The 19,599-nt window shown below is 33.9% G+C and overlaps 2 protein-coding genes across 2 annotated transcripts; one reads left to right on the forward strand and one right to left on the reverse strand.

The window, feature by feature from the left end:
• Positions 1–2,385: 2,385 nt before the first annotated feature.
• LOC110907359 lies at positions 2,386–6,177 on the reverse strand. Its single transcript, XM_022152352.1, has 4 exons — positions 5,982–6,177; positions 4,929–5,087; positions 4,096–4,859; positions 2,386–3,771 (listed from the first exon to the last, which is right to left on the reverse strand). Exons 1-4 carry the CDS (start codon positions 6,175–6,177, stop codon positions 2,386–2,388), a joined length of 2,505 nt encoding a protein of 834 aa, XP_022008044.1.
• A 3,525-nt stretch (positions 6,178–9,702) lies between these two features.
• Positions 9,703–18,359, forward strand: LOC110903694 (E3 ubiquitin-protein ligase RKP). The gene is made up of 11 exons (XM_022149474.2): positions 9,703–9,961; positions 10,709–12,356; positions 13,244–14,077; positions 14,179–14,339; positions 14,979–15,117; positions 15,213–15,296; positions 15,390–15,671; positions 16,463–16,594; positions 16,680–16,879; positions 16,949–17,153; positions 17,764–18,359. The coding sequence occupies exons 2-11, from the start codon at positions 10,857–10,859 to the stop codon at positions 18,052–18,054; spliced, it is 3,828 nt and encodes a 1,275-aa protein (XP_022005166.1). The 5' UTR covers positions 9,703–9,961; positions 10,709–10,856; the 3' UTR covers positions 18,055–18,359.
• Positions 18,360–19,599: the final 1,240 nt, after the last annotated feature.

Consider the following 19,599-nt stretch of genomic DNA (forward strand, 5'->3'; position numbering starts at 1 on the left):
GTTTGATTCGGATTACCATATCTTTTGTGTAGAATTCTGAACAGTGCGGCTGTTTGATCTGTGTAACAAGAAGGTGGTATACCTATTTCGTTCATCCTTTTCAAAACATTTTCATTGCAGTTTTGAAGGACAGAAGCAACGGAATGGTATTTTATTTTTTTTCCATCAAGGAATTGAAGAAAGAAATTGCCTCTTTTAACCCACCAAACTGATAGTTGTTGATTATCCATTTTAGGGTTTGTGTGTGTTGGGTATTTTGGTGTTTTTTGGTGTATGATGAGAGAAATGTGAAAATAGTTTAGGGTTTCTGTTCTTATATAATCTACTGGTAGAGGAATTTGAATCAATTTGTCTTAATAATAATAATGATTATTTTTTATTTTTTTCTTTTAATTGATATTTCCATCATATATACAGTATTTATATCAGGAATCTAAAAGGCTTTTTAAGGCTTTTGGTCTAATCATTTCTTGTCATTAAGATATCAGTTTATTTTATTTGTTTTTTGTATTTTATAAATTTAAAAAAAAAAATCAATGCGTTATAAATATATTGCGTTATATGTTTGGAAAAGAATAATTAGAAAAAATATTGCGTTTTATAGTTTTTAGCATTTTAATACATTGTAATAATTTAAAAAGACAATAGCATATATTAAAATGTTGCGTTTTATAAATTTTATATAATTGTATAAATTGTTTACAAAATAATGATTTAATATTTTTAAATGATACATATTGCGTTTTAAGATAACAAAAAAATAACTGATATTTTAAAATAAAAAACATTGCGTTTTATAGTAAGTAGCATTTTTAACTCAAAGTAACTAGCATGATCAAGAAAATAATGATTTATATAAAAACCAAGATAAATGAAAAAACATTGCGTTTTATAATAAGTATCATTTCAAAATCAAAGTAAACCAGCAAGAGCAAGCCTGTCTTTAATCCTATCTAAACTAGTTTCATAAGATTGTTTTTTAAGTTTCGCACTGAGGTCTCGAAACGTCTTTGAGTCTTCAATAACATAATCTCTTTGTTCGTTGATTTCGTGCAATAATATCTTTGCGATGAACTTTCTTCTTAAATCTTCAAGTTGTGCGGTCTGCTTGTTGACTGGTTTTTTGTTTTTAACCTTCTTGATATTTGCAGGTACTTCATATTCCACGTTAAACCCACAATCCCATTTTTCGACCGGTTCTCCTTTATAACATTCCATATGACGCATTGTGAATATACCACAATCAATGCCATTATGTTGTGTCCTCCATTTCATCTGCATTCTAACAGGGATTATTCCCTTTATATCATCTGCTTTTTCATGTCCAACAGATTTAAGGTAAGCTGCCAAAGCATCCCTCTATAGAAAAAAAAAAACAAAAAACAAAACAAAAAGATTAGGTGGTTTATATTTGTGTTTTAAAAGGATAATTAAGAATACTTACTGTATTTTCAGGGACATTTCCATATTTAGATTCATTTGTTTCTTCTTTCGCACTGTTGTCAATGATGAATATTTGTTTCTCTTCAAGATTGAAAGATATAACAAAGAAATGCTGTATATGGAGAATCGGGACAAGGATAATTTTAAAATCCTTTATGCTTTTTAGCTTTGCACCTTTAAGAATATTTTCTATGTTCATTGTGAATGCTTTTATCATCTTTCCTTTATTTTCAGATTCTTCCTTGTCACAATTTGGTAAAGCCTGTATAAAATAGAACAAATTAACATATTATTGCGTTTTATGAAGGTAAATAAACATAGAGCTGCGTTTTATGAAGTTAATAAAACATACAGCTGCGTTTTATAAAACATCATTCAAACAAAGAAATCATTGCGTTTTATTAAAGAAATAAAAATTCTATTGCGTTTTATAAAACATAATTCAATCAAACTTCAAAATTCTTCATTATACGAATAAGAAAAATTGCGTTTTAAATATCATACCAGCATTCGAATAGTACAGAAAAATCGTGGAGATTTGTTGTCTTTTGATCTTCTTTTTTCTTCTTCATTCAAAATATAAGACCAACAATTGATTACTTCTCCGGTGATTTCCAATCCTGGCCTCATTGTTTCAGCAGCATATCTATATAGAAATGCATGTTCTTTAATTTCAAAGAGAATATCCCTGCAAAAAAATATAATAATAATAATTAAATTATAATATTTTGATTTTTGTTTTTTTGTTTTAGTGTATATAAATGAATTTTTACATCATTTCTCCTTTTGCATGGAACGCATATCCCGATATGTTGTTTTCGTGTGCTGTTCTTGATTCCTTCATTGCTACTTGTCTTAGATAATATGGTGAACAAAATACTTCAGGAACATTTTTCTCTCGATCTGGTCGTACCATCTTTGTGATTATTTCTTCTGTTTTGCTTATATCAGTTGTTGGTTGTTCTTGATGAACTGATTTTGCAGGTGTTTTATACTGATCTTCTTGTGGGTGTAGGAATGATGTGTTTTGAAGTAGATCACTGATTTCCTTTTCAGTATCCTGTTCTTCAATTCTATCAAACATTGTTTGTATTCCAGTAATTTGAACATCTTGTTCGATTGTTTTTTTTTTTCAGATTCCGCTTGAATTTCGGTTTGTTCACCGTGTCCAGTAGCATCAACTTCAACTTCATTTTCATCAACATTTGAAGACAACTGAGAAATTTTCTTTAGATTTGATTTTTTTTCTTCTTCATCTGTCTTTTTGATAATCTCCAACATTAATGATGGAGTTTCTTCGCTAAATGATGATTGTACCATTGAAGGTTTTTCAATGTGTGTTTGCAGAACAGATGCAGGTTCATTCTCACTGATTGTTTCTGGATTGGATGATTGAACTAGAGGTGAGCTATCCTCATTGTGTTTTGTATCATCATCATTGCGTTTTACAATCAATGGTGTTGAAATGATTTGATTTTCAGTGTCTTCATTTTGGCTCAAATTTAGAAATCTTGATGGTGTTTCAATCATAGTTGAATCAATATTAACTTTCTGGTGCTTTTTTGCTTGATGGTGGAATTTTTCAATCAATGACACCCATTCGTTAACTTTGTTATGAAGAGCTTCACTCGTTGGATTTTCCTCCACAATCTCATCTATGCGTGATTGAATGCTTTCGAAAACTTCTTCAATTCCTTTAAAATGTTGATCCAAAGCAGTCACAAGATATTCTTCATGTGATTTTTTATCTTTAATGTTCTTCATATTTTCATCGCCACTTTTTGTTGAATGAATGTCAGAAAGACCTTCACTTTGATTTTGTGATGGTATGAAATTACGCAGTCGGCTTTGACTGTCTACCCACATTTTATCTTTATTTCCTACTGATGGTTTAATGAAGAATTGCCCCCATGATCCTCCACTTTCTGTATTTGTTTTCTCAGTTTCATTTGTTATAATTTGGCTGTTTTGAACATTCTCTTGATTCTCTTGATCAATCCAGTCTGTTGCAGCTTTAAGTAAGGAGATTGGTTGTTCTTCAGCATCGTCTTCATGTTTTTCTTCAGATTCATCTTCAAAAATTTCTTCGTTTTCATTCTCGGATTCACTTGGATAAACATAAAATTCATTCTTTTCATCTTTCTTTTTTTGTTTAGTCTTTCTGACTTTTTTAACTTTATCATTTACAAGACATCTGCCGTCATTTTGTGCAGCAATTTCCAATTCATCTTCAAATTCTTGTAATGTTGTAGAATCAATTTTATCAAGTGAGAACTCTTCAGTGTTTTCAGTATCATCAAATCCTTGTTTTTTGTATGCATATAGTATCTGTATGATTCATTGCGTTTTAGATAAATAATAAATTCATAATTTGTTGCGTTTTAAAATATAAATCATTGTAAACAAATTAAAAAACTATTGTTTTGTAACTTTAAATATATTGCGTTTTACAAAAACATTGCGTTTTACTCAAGCAAAGAAGAGTTTTAAAGAAACAAATAACTTAAATAAACAAAAATGAAAGATAATTGCGTTTTAAAATATACATTGCGTTTTATAAAGTCTAGTTTTAAACAAACAAATAATATAAACAAGCAGCCTAAACAAGCATTCAGCAAATATGTAGCAATAATGAAAGATCAGATTTCATACCGCTAACAATGCAATAGGTCCATTGAAGAGCTTCTCATTTCCAGGCCATTGTCTTCTTGTACGCTTTAAAACGGTCAGCATATATTCACACCAATTAAAATTCTGGGTTTTTTTGTCACTTTTCATTGATGGCAGGAATCTTTGATTAACATTACTACTCTGCATTGCCTCCGCCATGATCGTAAAAAAAATAACCAAGAAATTCAGTTTGAACAATCTTCCAAGCTCATTTCTTGATTTTAAATAAGTAATCAAGTTGTGCGCATACATTCTTTGCAAAATATCTTTGGGGAATTGACCGCGCCAGAATTTAATTATAAGATCAGTGTCTTTTGGTCTCAGTTTTTCCACAATCTCTGTTTTTCCATTTGGTATTTGAAATACCTTTTGGATGAATTCAGCTGTGATCTTAATCTTTTCATCTCCAATATTTATCTCATCATTTTCAGCATCAAAGTTTTTTACCAGCCAATAACCGAATTTCCGTGGAACTGAATGCAGCTTGAATTTTAGTATGCTCTCAAACCCTATTTCTCTAACAACATTCCTTTGCTCTTTTGACAAACCTTCAATATAATCTTTTAGATTATTGACTGCACATCTAATGTTAATTTTTTTTCCGTCGTAATCATAATATGGTTGTTGTTCTGGTTGTTCTTTTGTTTTATCTTTCCTCTGTGATCTCTTTGGTTTTGATTCTGCCTTTTCCTTCTTTTGATTTTTTGTCAGGTTAACTCTTGGTTGTGGATCAACAAAATCATCATCTGATACAATGAATTGTGTTAAAAACATATATTTTTTTCATGAAATATGTTAAATGCGTTTTATGTTACCTGAATTTACTTGTTGTTGATTGGAAGTATGCAGAACAATTGCTCGACTAGATTTTTCATCCATTGAATCAGAAACTGTTTCTTCTGATGATTCTATCACCACTTTCTTTCTTCGCCTTTTTTGTTTTTCCTGTTGTTGTTTTTCCTCTTGTTTTTTAACTTTAAATAGAATAATGAAACAATGTCAATTAACAAATTTATGATAAAACGCATTAGCTAACACCATAAAGTTAAAAGCAGTGATTCACAGGTTTAAGATAAAACGCAATACTTTACATCATATTATTTAACAAACCAAATTAACATTACATAATCTCATTTGTTTTTTATGATTTATTAATGTAAAACGCATTAGTCAACAATGTCAATTAACAAATTTATGATAAAACTCTCTAGCTAACACCATAAAGATAAAAAGCAGTGATTCACACAGGTTTAAGATAAAACGCAATACTTTACATCATATTATTTAACACACCAAATTAACATTAAATAATCTCATTTTGTTTTTTATGATTTATTAATGTAAAACGCATTAGTCAACAATGTCAATTAAGAAATTAATGATAAAACGCATTAGCTAACACTATAAAGATAAAAAGCAGTAATTCACAGGTTTAAGATAAAACGCAATACTTTACATCATATTATTTAACACACCAAATTAACATTACATAATCTCATTTTGTTTTTTTATTTATATTAATATAAAACGCAATAGTTAACAACACATGTATCTCAGCAAATTCAAAGATAAAACGCAATGTAGTAAAATTCGATTACAATTATCATAATAATAATCTCATTGTTTCTGCAAATTTATTTAGGTAAAACGCATTAATTCACAATATATAAATCCCGTAAGAAGCATTAGTATCTTAGATCATAGTTTTAACATAAAACGCAATATAGTCTGTGGTAACAAAAATGTAAAGATAGGGGATAATATTACTCATTAACTATTTTTCGGAACGGATATGATATATTAGGTCTATTGTACTTCATAAAACGTAACATGAATTCAGTTAAAGAGCAAAAAATAGATAAATATACCATTGTCTGAAATATCTTTGCGTTTTCTAGTTCTTTGTTGTTTGATTGTTGATTTTCGGCTAATATTTTCTTGTTCATCAATGTTCTCTTCAGCTGTTGATGTTTTTAGCTTCTTTGATGATTTAGGGTTTTCAGAGACTGATTTGTTTTGAGTAACTCGAATGTAAACCTTCAAATTATCTCTCGACGACGCCATGAACTTCAATGGAGTATGATTTTCTCAAATTTCTGTATGTGTTTGATCGTTCAATGGAAGTGTAAAACGTAATGCACTTTGTTTCGAAGCGTTTCTGTGTATAATCAACGGCGGTTATTTTGAAATTTGACGATAATACCCCTGAAACTCCGGAGAGCGTGTTTAAATGACAGTTTTTAATTTGATTTTGATCTTGACCGTATATTGTGCAATTGGACGGTTATGATTACTTCCTATCCTTCCTAGCGAAATAAACTTCCTATTATATCTCCACCCATATTTTAATATCTTGATTCAAAGTTATCTTTTCTAGAATAATTAATATGTCACTTTCTAAATTTAGTTGCGTAAAGTTAACACATACCCTTTTCAGCCTAATAAGATACTCGTATTCCGTATTCGTAGGAATCATTTCTTTTACTATTAATTTTCATTTACAATTATTCAAGTATTACATCAGAGCCATAACATACGTTGATGAAAAACGTAATTTTTAAATTGGAGATCATATAATAATCTTTTTCTTTATATCAGCTATTATACTAACTATAATTCCATAGGTAAAAACAACTCTTTAAACATAGTAAATAAGTGAAAAATAAAAAAAATTATCGGTTGTAAGGTCAACGTGGTTTGTCAAAAATCATTATTTCAGTCCATAAGTTTAAAAAGTGTGATTTCGGTCCATGTGGTTTTACTTTCGTAACCATTTCAGTCCCTATACTAATAGAATAAATGGATTGAAATGTTTATGAAAGTGAAACCACAGGGACTGAAATGGTTACGAAAGTGAAACTAGAGGGACTGAAATCACAAATTTTAAACTAATGGACTGAAATAGGGATTTTTGACAAACTAAAAGGACGAAAACAGTAATTAACTCAAAAATATGTTCTATGGAAAAATGTTGTAGTATGCATATAGTTTGGTTTTGATAAAGGTTTAAATCTGGTTCTACTCTTTTTTCCTTTTAAAGTATATATAGTAAACAAAATATAAAATTACGTTCTATAAAAATAAGAACTTCCTTCCAGATTTTGAGAGACTAATCAAAGTTTCTTTTTTTTCTTTTTTTCTATACATACATATAAAAATTTTAGATGTTATCTGGTTAATAATTGTTCTTGCCCATCCCTAATTTTATATTTCACACACTGAATGGCCCATTTAATAAAATATTTACAATGAGTACTAGCATCTTCTATTCAAGCTCAACTCTTTTAGTTTAGAGAGGTTAGTTTTAACTTGTCTCGTTTAAAGTTTTAGACTATGAGTAGGGATGGCAATCAAACCCGAACCTGTTGGGTAAACCCGAAACCCGACATATTTGGGACGGGTTTAAGGTCGGTTAATCGGGTTTGGAACGGGTTTGGGAATAGTTTTCATTTTTTTCGCGGGTTTGGGACGGGTTTGGGATTTAGTGATATACCCGTTTACCCGACCCAATTACCCGATAAAGTGTACCCGTTTACCCGATTGTATACCCAATACACATATAGGTAATCTATTCCGTATACATTGTAGTTATTTGATATATATTTTTATAATGACAATACAGAATGTAACGGGTTAGTAGTTACCAGATAGATATCCAATAGGTTTTGAGATGAGTATACCCAATAAGTAATCTTTGTAAATTAATGGGTTTACCCGAAACCCGCGGGTTTACCCGATACCCGATAGGTATTTACCCGCTAGAAACCCGACGGGTTTTGGGACGGGTTTGGGACAAGCTTATCTAACCGGGTTTGGGTTTGGGATTACCTAAACCCGTCCCAAACCCGACCCATTGCCATCCCTAACTATGAGTGGGAGGACATGATGTGGTATCCACGTCGGCAAAGGGGCGTGGTAAGAAAAACACGGGATGGTGTTGGACGTGGAAAGGGCCCCACATTTTGTTTAAAAAAACTCATCAATCACTAATCTTCTATCACAACCCGCCAATTAACTCGTGCCACATCACCAACAAAATTGCCCTCTACGCTGGTGAAGATCCTCAAGCCCCACCCACAACACCGCTCTCCACGCCATACGCGGGATGGTGTACCCAACGTGGAGGGGCTTCCATGTTACATTTTCATGTCCCACTGTGTGTGGTCTTATTACTTTATCCATCTTTTATAGATTTTTATATTATTAAGAAGACCTTTTAACCGGTATAATTTATTTTAGTGCATCTCCTAGACACCTATTAATAAAAAAAAACTTATGAAATTAGAATGACAAAGTATGAACCCTTTAGTTTTTTTCATCCCAAACAAGCAATTTCTTAAGTGATAAGATTATGTTTGGCCCAAATAAACCCTAGAATATATTCCCCCAAACTACTTTTTGTGTGGTGGTGGTGGTGGACTGGTGGGGACTAACAAGATTGCACATGAGGCACTTTGAGCGAACCTTGGCTTGCATTGTTGTGGCCAGAGCCAAAGAACCAACACTTGTGTTAAAGTGGGCATACTTTTGTGCTTTTTATAGCCTCCACATGTGGCATGCACTTCTTGAAGGCAATACAAGCCAATACATGTGCCTCCACTGTTAATTCATGTGTGGGTGGAGAGCAAATAGTAACCTAGTGACACTTTGGTTGATTCTTGCACTTTGATTGTTAACATTCTTTTATGTTAATTGATGCATGTTTTGTTAGATATGTTACATATCGGTTACTTTTGTTTCTAGTTTGTTGGATTATTGATAGATTTTAGATAAAGAGCCAAGTTAGTGTTTACTTAACCTCGTTTTACTAGTGTAACTTGTATAGTGTTCAAGGAGGGTAACATGGTTAGTATTATAAGGTTTAACTAGTATATAAGATATTAAAATATAAAAAATATAAGAAAAAACTTCAAAAACGTGGTTGTGCTATTTAATTCGCTTTCTTAAGCCATAACACTAAGAAATATGTGTTTTGAATTACCTTTTCTAATATCAAAATCTTATCAAATAACTAATTATTTTCATTTTGTGTTAGTGTTGATGTCTTAACAGAGTGAAACAAATAACACAACGAATTTAAAAAAAAAAATGACATTTGAAGTTGTGTGTGAGAATAATGGATAATTTTGAACAAACTAATGAGTATATTTGATACCCGACAAGCAATTAGTAATCATGTATTCGATGAATATTAGCGGTATAACTATATGAGACATGGTTTACAATTGGTTACGAAACTATGTCTACACATGTAACTAACAACGTAATTACATAATGGTTCACAATTGGATATGAAACTATGTCTATACATGTAATTGATAACGTAATTACATAAAAACTTACGAATGACAATCGAATCCGAATCTAATGGATAAACCTGAAATATCTAATGGATGGTAGATCATTTTTTATCAAGGCAGTTGAATCATCACCTTATAGGCATAGACTTTTGTTATAATCTTTTTATAACATCTAGATTATAATTTTTTGCTAACAACAGTTAAAAAATGTTAACCATAGGTTTGAAGCAGAGTTAATATATAAATATCCAATAATTTTGGTGGGGAAGTTAGAACTGTGGATGAAGCCGCCGCTGGATCTGGTAAATGAAGCCGCCACGTGTCGGTGAGTGATGAAATAGGGTTGCATTTCAGTCAGCCTCCACCACCTCATTCATTCCTTTCCTCGTGACTTCCCAAATTTCTGGCACTCATAATCCAAAAACCCTAATTTCTCTCTTCTCTTCTTCAACAACTTGTTCTGATTTTTCAAATTTTGCTTCACTCGCTACGATTAACGCGCCACAAGTTTCGTACGGAGTAACAGTCGCTTCATGATCTCATGATTTGTAAGTAATTTGATTTTTAGGTGTTTATTGTAGGATGATAGATAGATGAATTTTGAAGTAGATATGAGTTTGTGATCTGTTACGCATGAGTTAAGAGTTATTTCGCATATATTCATAGGCTATTTGTTTGCTGTATCTCTTTGTTTAAGTTTATTCTGAATTCCAGCTGCTGATCGAAACTTGTAGTTGTAGCGTTGTCTGGTGTTTGTTGTCAAAAACTGAAATGATGATTTACTTTAGGGCTTGCTAGCGAGCTTCATTTCAGTAATTGTTAGTGAGTAGTAGTATATGTATAGTCTGTGTATGAAACTTATATTGATCGAGAGAGAGAGAGCGAGAGAGAGAGAGAGAGAGAGAGAGAGAGAGAGAGAGAGAGAGAGAGGCGGTTATGGGAGCATCTAGTTAGTTGAGGTGGTTATGGTTGTTACCTCTATATACAGAGGATGTATACATCCTCTATTACCTCAACTAACTAGATGCTTTTTAACCGTCTCTCTCACAATCGATATAAGCTACATACACAGACTATACATATACTACTACTCACTAATAGTAATTCAGTTGTTTGTGTTTTAGATTGAAGCAAAACAAGTTTAACAGTTTCACTGTGTGAGTCAAGTCAAATTCCTAATCTAGATGTTCGTGTTTTGGATCTTATTTAGTTATAATTAATATGAACTCCATGAATTTGTTTGTCTATCTGTAGAATTGGATTCTATTTGCTGATTATTATTTTTTAATTTTCAGGGTGAGATTTGAATCATTTGATCCTAAGTTATAAAAATGCTGTTGTTTGTTGATGGTTGGCGTATCTATACTTGAGGCTCGAGGCGTTGGTGCTGTTGGTTGTAGTTTTTAAGTCACTTTGGGTGGCTTTGTTTTTCTTATTTGACTAATGGCTGATGACAGCCAGCATACAAGTTGGCTTGCTTCTGGTTTGGCTGTAATATTGGACGGTGAAGATAAGAAGGAGAGTAGTCAGAAAAGCCATCTTCTCTCGTACTGTGATGATTTTGGTGAACAGTCACTTGAACGGACACTTGAACATGTGTTCGACCTCCCGTCGAAAACGATTAATTTGCTGACATGTCAAGTTGATGCTAATGTAATTTGCTCTATTATAAAAAATGATTACTTGAGATATCATAAAACGTTATTGACTGTTGACACTTCAAGAGAAGGAGCGTCTGCCAGTGTTGACGGTTCTGGACCTTACATTGTTAAAATTGAAGAATCGAGCGTGTGCGGTGAATTTCAACTTATAAAACCGCCTTTGTTAATTGAAAGCCACGCGGTATTCAGTAGTGCGCGAGCAAATGCATGTGTATGGAAAGGTAAATGGATGTATGAAGTAACTCTAGAAACCGCTGGTTTACAACAGCTTGGATGGGCTACTATTTCTAGCCCTTTTACAGAACACACAGGTGTAGGTGATGCGGATGATTCATATGCATTTGATGGAAAACGGGTCATCAAGTGGAACCTAAATCCTCAACCGTATGGCCAGACATGGGTTGTTGGCGATGTCATTGGATGCTGCATAGATTTAGAAGCTGATGAAATTTCATATTATAGAAACGGTGTTTCTCTTGGTGTAGCGTTTAATGGAATAAAGAAAATGGTTCCTGGGCTAGGGTATTATCCCGCAATTTCTCTTTCTCAAGGCGAACGGTGTCATTTGAATTTTGGGGCCCGTCCATTTAGATATCCTATTCAAGGTTTCCAACTGATTCAAATCCCACCATCGACAAATCCATTAGCTGTTGGTTTGCTTCATTGCTTTTCAAAGTTGTTGAATATGTGGCGAGGGGAGAACAACAGTTATAGCTCTATGGAAAAGCTAAGAAGTTTAAAACGGTTTATGCCTGTTAACGAGTTATATAATCCCGTTTCTCGTGGAATTTGTATGGAGTTATTCTCAATTCTTAACGCAAATGCAGAGAGTGTGGAATACATAAGCTGGGGCCCACTTCTTTCTTTTCTCATGGACGTTTTCCGGGATCAAGCACCTCATGATTATGAAAGTTTGGATAAAGTACTTGATGTTTTACTTGATTTCCCGGGGTCCACATTGATGTTTGAACACCTCATCTCTGCCCTTTCTTACCATTGTAAGACTGCATCTATTGTGTTACGAGAGAGTCCATATTCGGGTTCATATCCATATCTTGCGTTGGCATGTCACATGTTAAGACGTGAAGATTTGATGGTGGTTTGGTGGAAGATGTCTGATTTTGAGTTTTTATTTGAAGGATTTTTATCTCAGAGATGTCCAAATAAACAAGATCTTCAGCATATGATACCTGCTGTATGGTGGCCTGGTTCATGTGAAGATGTTTCTCATGAAAGTAGTATGATGTTGACCACTAAAACGTTGACTGAAGCAATTAATAAGGTATAGTTTTTCTATGATCCATCTCATCTAGACCTATATTCTATCGTGTGAAGTTGTGAACTGTAAGTTCATTTTGATATTATATAACAAAAGAGGAGACACAACCTCTATTTTTATATTATTTTTCTAAATAAAGTTTACAATAATGCCATCCAACACATGTTTTTTTCTTTTTCTTTTTGTGTTTTAACCCTTCAACTTTTAACATTGCCACTTACATCCCTTCAACTTTCTAAAAACTTTGTAAAATGTCATTTTGACACCCCTCAAGTTTTACGTGCTTATTTTAATGTACGTGGGTCAAGTATAATACACTTTCGTGCTTATTTTTATGTACGTTTTTGGTTGGTCTACGTTTTGTTCGGAAACGAGTCGGGTCAAATATAATACGTTTTCACTAGGCGGTATAAATTCGAGTTACTTTACGTTTCGACTCCTCTGCAACGCGTGGTATCATTCTTTAACGTAAAAAAAACTATTTTCTTAAGTGCTTAGTTTTAAGTACGTTGTGTTATAAATCCAAGTTGGTTTACGTTTCGACGTAAATTTTCTCGGTAATGAGTCGGGTCAAATATAATACATTTTCGTGCTTATTTTCATGTGCGTTTTCAGTTGGTCTTCGTTTTGAAGTAAATTTTGTTCGAAAACGAATCAGGTCAAATATTTGATGGTATACGTTCGAGTTACTTTAAGTTTTGACGCCGCCGCAACGCGTGGCGGGTCAAAATACTAGTTTTGTATTATTTATTGTTTTCTACTAGAGCAGCACAACGAAAAGAGCCTTAGCATTTAACTACAGGCTTAAAAAAGTTAATAAAAAAACTTGTATTATGTTTTCAGTTAATAAAAAGCATCATGAATTCAGTACTTACGCACCCGTTTTGCAGATTGAGGAGAAACATCGGGACCTATGTTGTCTAGTCATGCAATTCATTCCACCCGTAACGCCTCCTCAGTTACCAGGCTCCGTTTTCAGAACATTTTTACAGAACATTATATTAAGAAACAGGGGAGCAGATCGCAACATACTGCCACACGGTGTATCAAGCAATTCCGTTCTTGTTTCTTTGTTCACCGTTATACTTCATTTCTTATCAGAAGGATTTGCAGTAAGAGGGTGTGGTTGGATGTTGGGTTCTGGAACTAGTGGTGGGCCCACTGTCGGGTTTCTTCACAGAGGTGGTCAACAAAGTTTTCCACTTCCACTAATTCTTAAACACGACCCTCACCGAGTTGAGATCTCGAGGCTCGGTGGGTCCTACAGTCATCTAGCTAATTTCCACCCTGTGAATGTGGACCCTGAAGCTGAAGTGGTTCAGTGGGAGGAAGGGTGTGTAGATGATGTGGACCCAGAAACCAGAATAACACATGCAGGGATTCAGAAGCCGTGTTGTTGCTTAAGTTTGGACGCTAATTTTTCACGGATTTCTAAGAATCCTTTTAGATATACGGCTAAAGCTTCTCAGAGCCATTGCGGTTCCATTCCGGAGAGATCCGCTCAGGTGGCGGCTGAGTGCAGTTCTGGCAATTTGAATGATGACATGGCGGATAAACCTAGCACGAGTGACCAGTCGGATTCTGAGTTTGGTTATCTCCTGGTGCAGCAAATGAGGGTTGTAGCGTTAGAGAGTACTTCATCTTCGTCAACGTTAAAAGAAGAGGAGCTTTTGGATGCCATGCTCTTGTTGTACCATTTGGGCCTTGCGCCAAATTTCAAACAGGTTATGTATATATATATATATCATCTTTTTTAATATTGTAATGCTTGCTTGTAAGACAAAGTTATTTGTCTAACATGGGTGGTTTTGACTTTTGACTGCAGGTGTCAGGTTACATGACTCTTCAGTCACATTCAATATCCCAGCTGGAAGAAACAGACAGACAAATAAGAGAACGAGGCGGTGGTGAACAATTAAGGCAGCTGAAAGAGGCCCGAAGTGTCTACCGTGAAGAGGTTATAGATTGTGTGCGCCATTGTGCTTGGTAAATATTTCTTTTTAATTTTTTTTATTGTTTGGAAATTTCCATTGTATGTGTTCTGCACTGGTGCGATCCATGTTTGACCTTTAATATACTTCTATTTGACCTTAAAATATAAGCCTGAAATACAAATATGAAGTCCCAAGGGAAAAAATATTAAACGACTGTGAAACATTTTATTTAGAGTAAAATGCCATTTTCTTCTTTGAGGTTTGGCCAATTTTTCGACTTTCGTCCAAATGTTTGTTTTTCCGCATCTGGATCCAAAAGGTTTGAAATCTTGCCGTTTACATCCGGCTCGTTAACTCCATTTTGATTCGTTAAGTCAGGGGTATTTCTGTCTTTTTTGTTAACTTAAAGGGCAATTTGGTCTTTACCAGGGGTATTCAGTCTTTTTACATAAAGTGAAAAAGACTGAATTGCTCTTTAAGTTAACAAAAAAGACAGAAATACCCCTGACTTAACGGACAAAAATGGATGGAGTTAACGAGCTGGATGAAAATGACAAGATTTCAAACCTTTGGATCCAGATGCGGAAAAACAAGCCTTTGGACGAAAGTCGCAAAATTTGCCAAACCTCAGGGACGAAAATAGCATTTTACTCTTTTATTTATTAAATTTGTATCCATGTTTGTATTGTAGGTACCGTGTCTCTCTTTTTGCCAGTTGGAAACAGAGGGGAATGTATGCAGCATGTATTTGGATTTCTCAGTTGCTTCTGGTTCTTAGCAAAATGGATTTGGTTTTCAGTTATGTGCCTGAATTTTATTTAGAAACTCTGGTACGCCATTGAACCCTCATAATATAAACTTTCACTTTTTTGCGTTACCCAAAAATATTTTGAGGTTATTAAACCCTCTTGATCTTGCTTTGCAGGTTGATTGTTTTCATGTTTTGCGAAAGAGCGATCCTCCTTTTGTCCCTGCAGGAATGTTTATAAAACAAGGACTTGGTTCATTTGTACGTTCCTCTTTTTCCATGTTTGTAAGTTTATAACTACGGATATAAACTATTTACATATAAACTAATGTTTTCGATGTTTTTTTTATTCAGGTTACTTTTGTGGTTACCCATTTCAGCGACCCGAGAATATCAAGCGCAGAACTAAGAGATCTACTTCTTCAATCAATTTCTGTATTAGTTCAGTACAAGGAGTTTTTGGCTGCTTTTGAGAGCAACCGAGCAGCAACTCGTAGCCTCCCAACATCACTTTTATCAGCGTTTGATAACCGATCCTGGATTCCTGTAACGAATATACTAGTAAGATTATGCAAAGGTTGCGGGTTTGGATATTCAAAGCACGGAGAGTCTTCATCGGTTTCTAGCGTGTTTCAGGTGAGAGTTTACCACATTGCTTTTAGTGGAGCAGGTCAGGCAGGTTGATTCTTGTTTCTTGTGAAACAACTAGTATTTTGACCCGCCGCGCGTTGCGACGGCGTCGAAACTTAAAGTAACTCAAATTTATACCGTCAAATATTTGACCCAACTTGTTTCCGAACAAAATTTACGTCAAAACGTAAACCAACTGAAAACACGCACAAACAAAAGCATGAAAAAACGTATTATATTTGACCTGACTCATTACCGATAAAAATTTACGTCGAAATGCAAACCAACTTGGATTTATACCGAATTGTACTTAAAAAATAAGCACGTAAGAAGATAGTGTTTTTTTTAAGTTACAGAATGGTCTCACACGTTGCACAGCTTTGAAACGTATAATAACTCGAATTTATACCGCCTAGTGAAGACGTATTACTTGACCCAACTCGTTTCCAAACAAAATTTATGCCAAAACGTAGGCCAACCGAAAACGTACATAGAAATAAGACCGGAAACGTATTATATCTGACCAACGTACACAAAAATAAGCACGTAAAACTTGAGGGGGGGGGGGGGGTGTTCAAAATGACATTTTACAAAGTGTTTAGAAAAGTAAAGGGGTGTAAGTGCCAAGGCTGAAAATTGAGAGGTCGAGGTAAACAAAAATACAAAGGAAAAAATAAAACTAAGAGACAAAAACCAAGGGCATTTTGTAAATTGTAGCAATATAATATTATTATTCTACTGTAGCAATGTTTGTTAATTGTTATATATAAAATTCCTGATGTTTATTGTCAAAACAGAAATTATTACGTGAGGTTTGTCTGAAAGATGAAGAATTGTTTTCAGCGTTTCTCAATCGCCTTTTTAATAATCTAAGCTGGGCAATGACGGAATTCTCGGTTTCCATACGAGAAATGCAAGAAAAAGGCCAGGTACACGGACAATCATCTTTCTCGAACTAATTGTGTTTTGTCTGGTGATACATTTTTTCTTAAGAATGAACATTCTCTTTTGCAGATGATTGAGTTTCAGCAGAGGAAATGCGGTGTTATATTTGATCTTTCAAGCAATCTCGCAAGGGTACTAGAGTTTTGTACTTGTGAGATTCCTCAGGCTTTTTTGTCAGGGGCAGATACGAACTTGCGCAGATTAGTCGAGATGGTTGTTTTTGTTCTCAATCATTTGACTTCCATTGCTGACCCGGAGTTCTTTGACTTGTAAGTTTCTTCTTTTTATTGACTCTTAGATTTATTCAAATATATTAACTAGTTTCATTGCTTCTACAGGATAATTAGAAGGCCTAGTCAAACTCCAGAAAAAGTCAACAAAGGCATGATTTTGGCACCTTTAGTAGGTATCATCTTGAATCTGTTGGATGCGAGCCTTGTAACAGACGCCGGCGAGCAGAACGATATTGTCGACATTTTTGCTAGCATGGACTGTGCTGATACTCTTATTTCGGGATTCCAGTACCTATTAGAGTTCAATTGGGTTAGTCCCCATCACTTTCGATATACGTTTATTCAGAAATTTAGATCATTTTTTAGAGAGTTAAGTGTCATTTACGTCCCTGTGGTTTGTCCACTTTTTCCATTTCAGGCCAATTTTCAGAATTGTATTATTTTCCTCCCGGGCATTCTCGATACGTGCCATTTCAGTCCAAAAAACTAACCCCAGTTAAAAATCTCAGATAGCTCAGGGGTAAAATGGTCATTCTATATTTTTATTTTATTTTTTATTTTTTTTTTCAATTCTTCTAAAAAATAAAACAACAGAATTTCTTTATACATATATATTTTTTTTAAATTCTGCTGCTTCATTTTTTAAAAGAGTTGAAGAAAATTTAAAAATAAAATAAAAATATAGAATGATCATTTTTACCTAGGGTTAGTTTTTTGGACTCAGCAAGTTTCGAGAATGTCAAGGAGGAAAATGGTACAATTTTGAAATTTAGCCTAAAAATGGCAAAAGTGGACAAACCACAGGGACGTAAATGGCACTTAACTCTTTTTTTGATGATATAAAATCTTAGATCATATTTGACTCATTAGTTGCCTGTTCTGAAGTAATCTTCTCACATAATCTTGCATCACTTTGCCAGGCTGGCACCTTTAAGGGGGATGTTCATTTCACAAAACTCCGGCAGTTAGAAGATTTATCCAGCCATCTTATCTCGAGAACAGAGTACAAGAGGGTGGCCCACAAAGAAGAAACCGAAAGTGATGATAATGTGTGCTGCATCTGCTACAGGTGTGAAGCAGATGCCAAATTCTTACCATGCACACATGTTTCATGTTTTGGCTGCATAAATCGCCATCTCATCAATTGCGAGAGGTGCTTCTTTTGCAATGCGACGGTACTTGAAGTCGTTCAGAACGATTGTGAAATATAACTTAAGCTCTAATTTAGTTTACTTGGACAAAAAGAAATGGATAAACTTAAAAAGACTGGTTAGTTATAGATAGTGTAAATAGTCAAATACATGGAATATGTTAGTGGTATTATAAGTGCTGTACCGTTGGCACTGTACTCGGCTGCGTATGAATTTTGTAGAGGGGGCCGAGGGCGATTATTGTTTTTTATTAAGTTCAGAACAATTCATGTGTGACAATTTGCTGCTGCTGAGGTACTACAAATAAGTGAATCTCTACAGTTTTAATTTTCTGGATATGAAAGAGGGGGGCTTGATTTTGTAAATAGAGTTTGCATCTGATGTATCATATTGGCAATGTGATCCAACAGGTGTGTCAATAGGAAATTTTGAGATTCATAATAATATCATCTGAATTTGGATTATTTTGTAGTGGTTATCATTCTCTTTGGTAGGGGCGAGTACTCTACGGGCCAAGCCGGGAAAACCGGATAGAGCTGTTAGCACTCGTGTACACCTAATGTGGTGTGGTCATCATATTTCATATTCATCGGTTCCAGGCCAGTGTGGTCCAAGACCCATTGGCTATTATAGTCTTTCCACTTATTCCAATATCGCGGGTTCAACTTGTTCTTACGAAACATCTCTAATTTACACTAAATTTAACTTCTTTAACTGCGTCAGTTTCAACACGAATCTTGTTTTGTTAATCAAAATCTAAACTTTTCAGTTTTCACAAACAAGCAGATTCCAGATTTCAAAATCTGGTTCGGTTCTTGTTCATCCCGGTTAGTATGTAGGTTTATCTTTTCTTCATTGCAAGTGTATGTTGATAACATCGAGTTCCTAACTACAGGATCATGTGTTCTTATCTTTAAGTTTCACACATAAGTGATCGAATTGAAGCGGTGTTCATCTCCGATTTCATCCAGATTCGGTTTGTGTTTTCTTATCTATTGTTATTACTTTTATTCAGTTTTGTTTGAAGCTGTATGAACCAATTTAATGTCATAGACTATCCATCTATTATTTTGTTTGGATCGAAGTGTATGTTTATCCCTTTCTTATTATGTACTATTTCTTTTATTTCGTGCAGTCTGATGGAGGGAAGCCGATAAACAATCTTTTATTATGTACTAGTTCTTTTATTTCAAATCAGCTTACTTGTTCTTTAGTATCTATTTTCAAATTATCTTAAATTCTTTTTACAAAAATATATCAATATCTAATTTTAATTATTTTTTATTTTATCCAAACTCGTTAAAATTCAAATCCACTTATTTGTAATTGATAAGATTTATGGCTATTGTATTCTGTAAAAGAACACTCCACTTGCCATTTTAGTCAACTAACTAAAAAGTTCACAAGCGACAAGTTTGTTCATGTTCTTCATTTGACTAAACGGACATTATATCTTGTTCATGTTTGTTTATTTGTTAAACAAACAAACAAACAAACATTCTGTCGAACATATTCTTCATTTAACTAAACGGACGTTATATCTTGTTCATGTTCGTTTATTTGTTAAACAAACATTCTGTCGAATTCATTTCAACATTTATTTGA

Source organism: Helianthus annuus, chromosome 14 (genome assembly GCF_002127325.2).
Source record: "Helianthus annuus cultivar XRQ/B chromosome 14, HanXRQr2.0-SUNRISE, whole genome shotgun sequence".
NCBI lineage: Eukaryota > Viridiplantae > Streptophyta > Magnoliopsida > Asterales > Asteraceae > Helianthus > Helianthus annuus.

Excerpts from the sequence above, each read along its gene's own strand:
- LOC110907359 (XM_022152352.1), bottom strand. The coding sequence starts at position 6,177 with ATGGCGTCGTCGAGAGATAATTTGAAGGTTTACATTCGAGTTACTCAA. Across the intron at positions 5,088-5,981 it reads CAAAGATATTTCAGACAATG|TTAAAAAACAAGAGGAAAAA; the intron begins GTATATTTATCT and ends TTCTATTTAAAG. Across the intron at positions 4,860-4,928 it reads TCAACAACAAGTAAATTCAG|ATGATGATTTTGTTGATCCA; the intron begins GTAACATAAAAC and ends TCATTGTATCAG.
- LOC110903694 (XM_022149474.2), top strand. The coding sequence starts at position 10,857 with ATGGCTGATGACAGCCAGCATACAAGTTGGCTTGCTTCTGGTTTGGCT. Across the intron at positions 15,118-15,212 it reads AATTTTATTTAGAAACTCTG|GTTGATTGTTTTCATGTTTT; the intron begins GTACGCCATTGA and ends CTTGCTTTGCAG. Across the intron at positions 15,297-15,389 it reads AACAAGGACTTGGTTCATTT|GTTACTTTTGTGGTTACCCA; the intron begins GTACGTTCCTCT and ends TTTTTTATTCAG.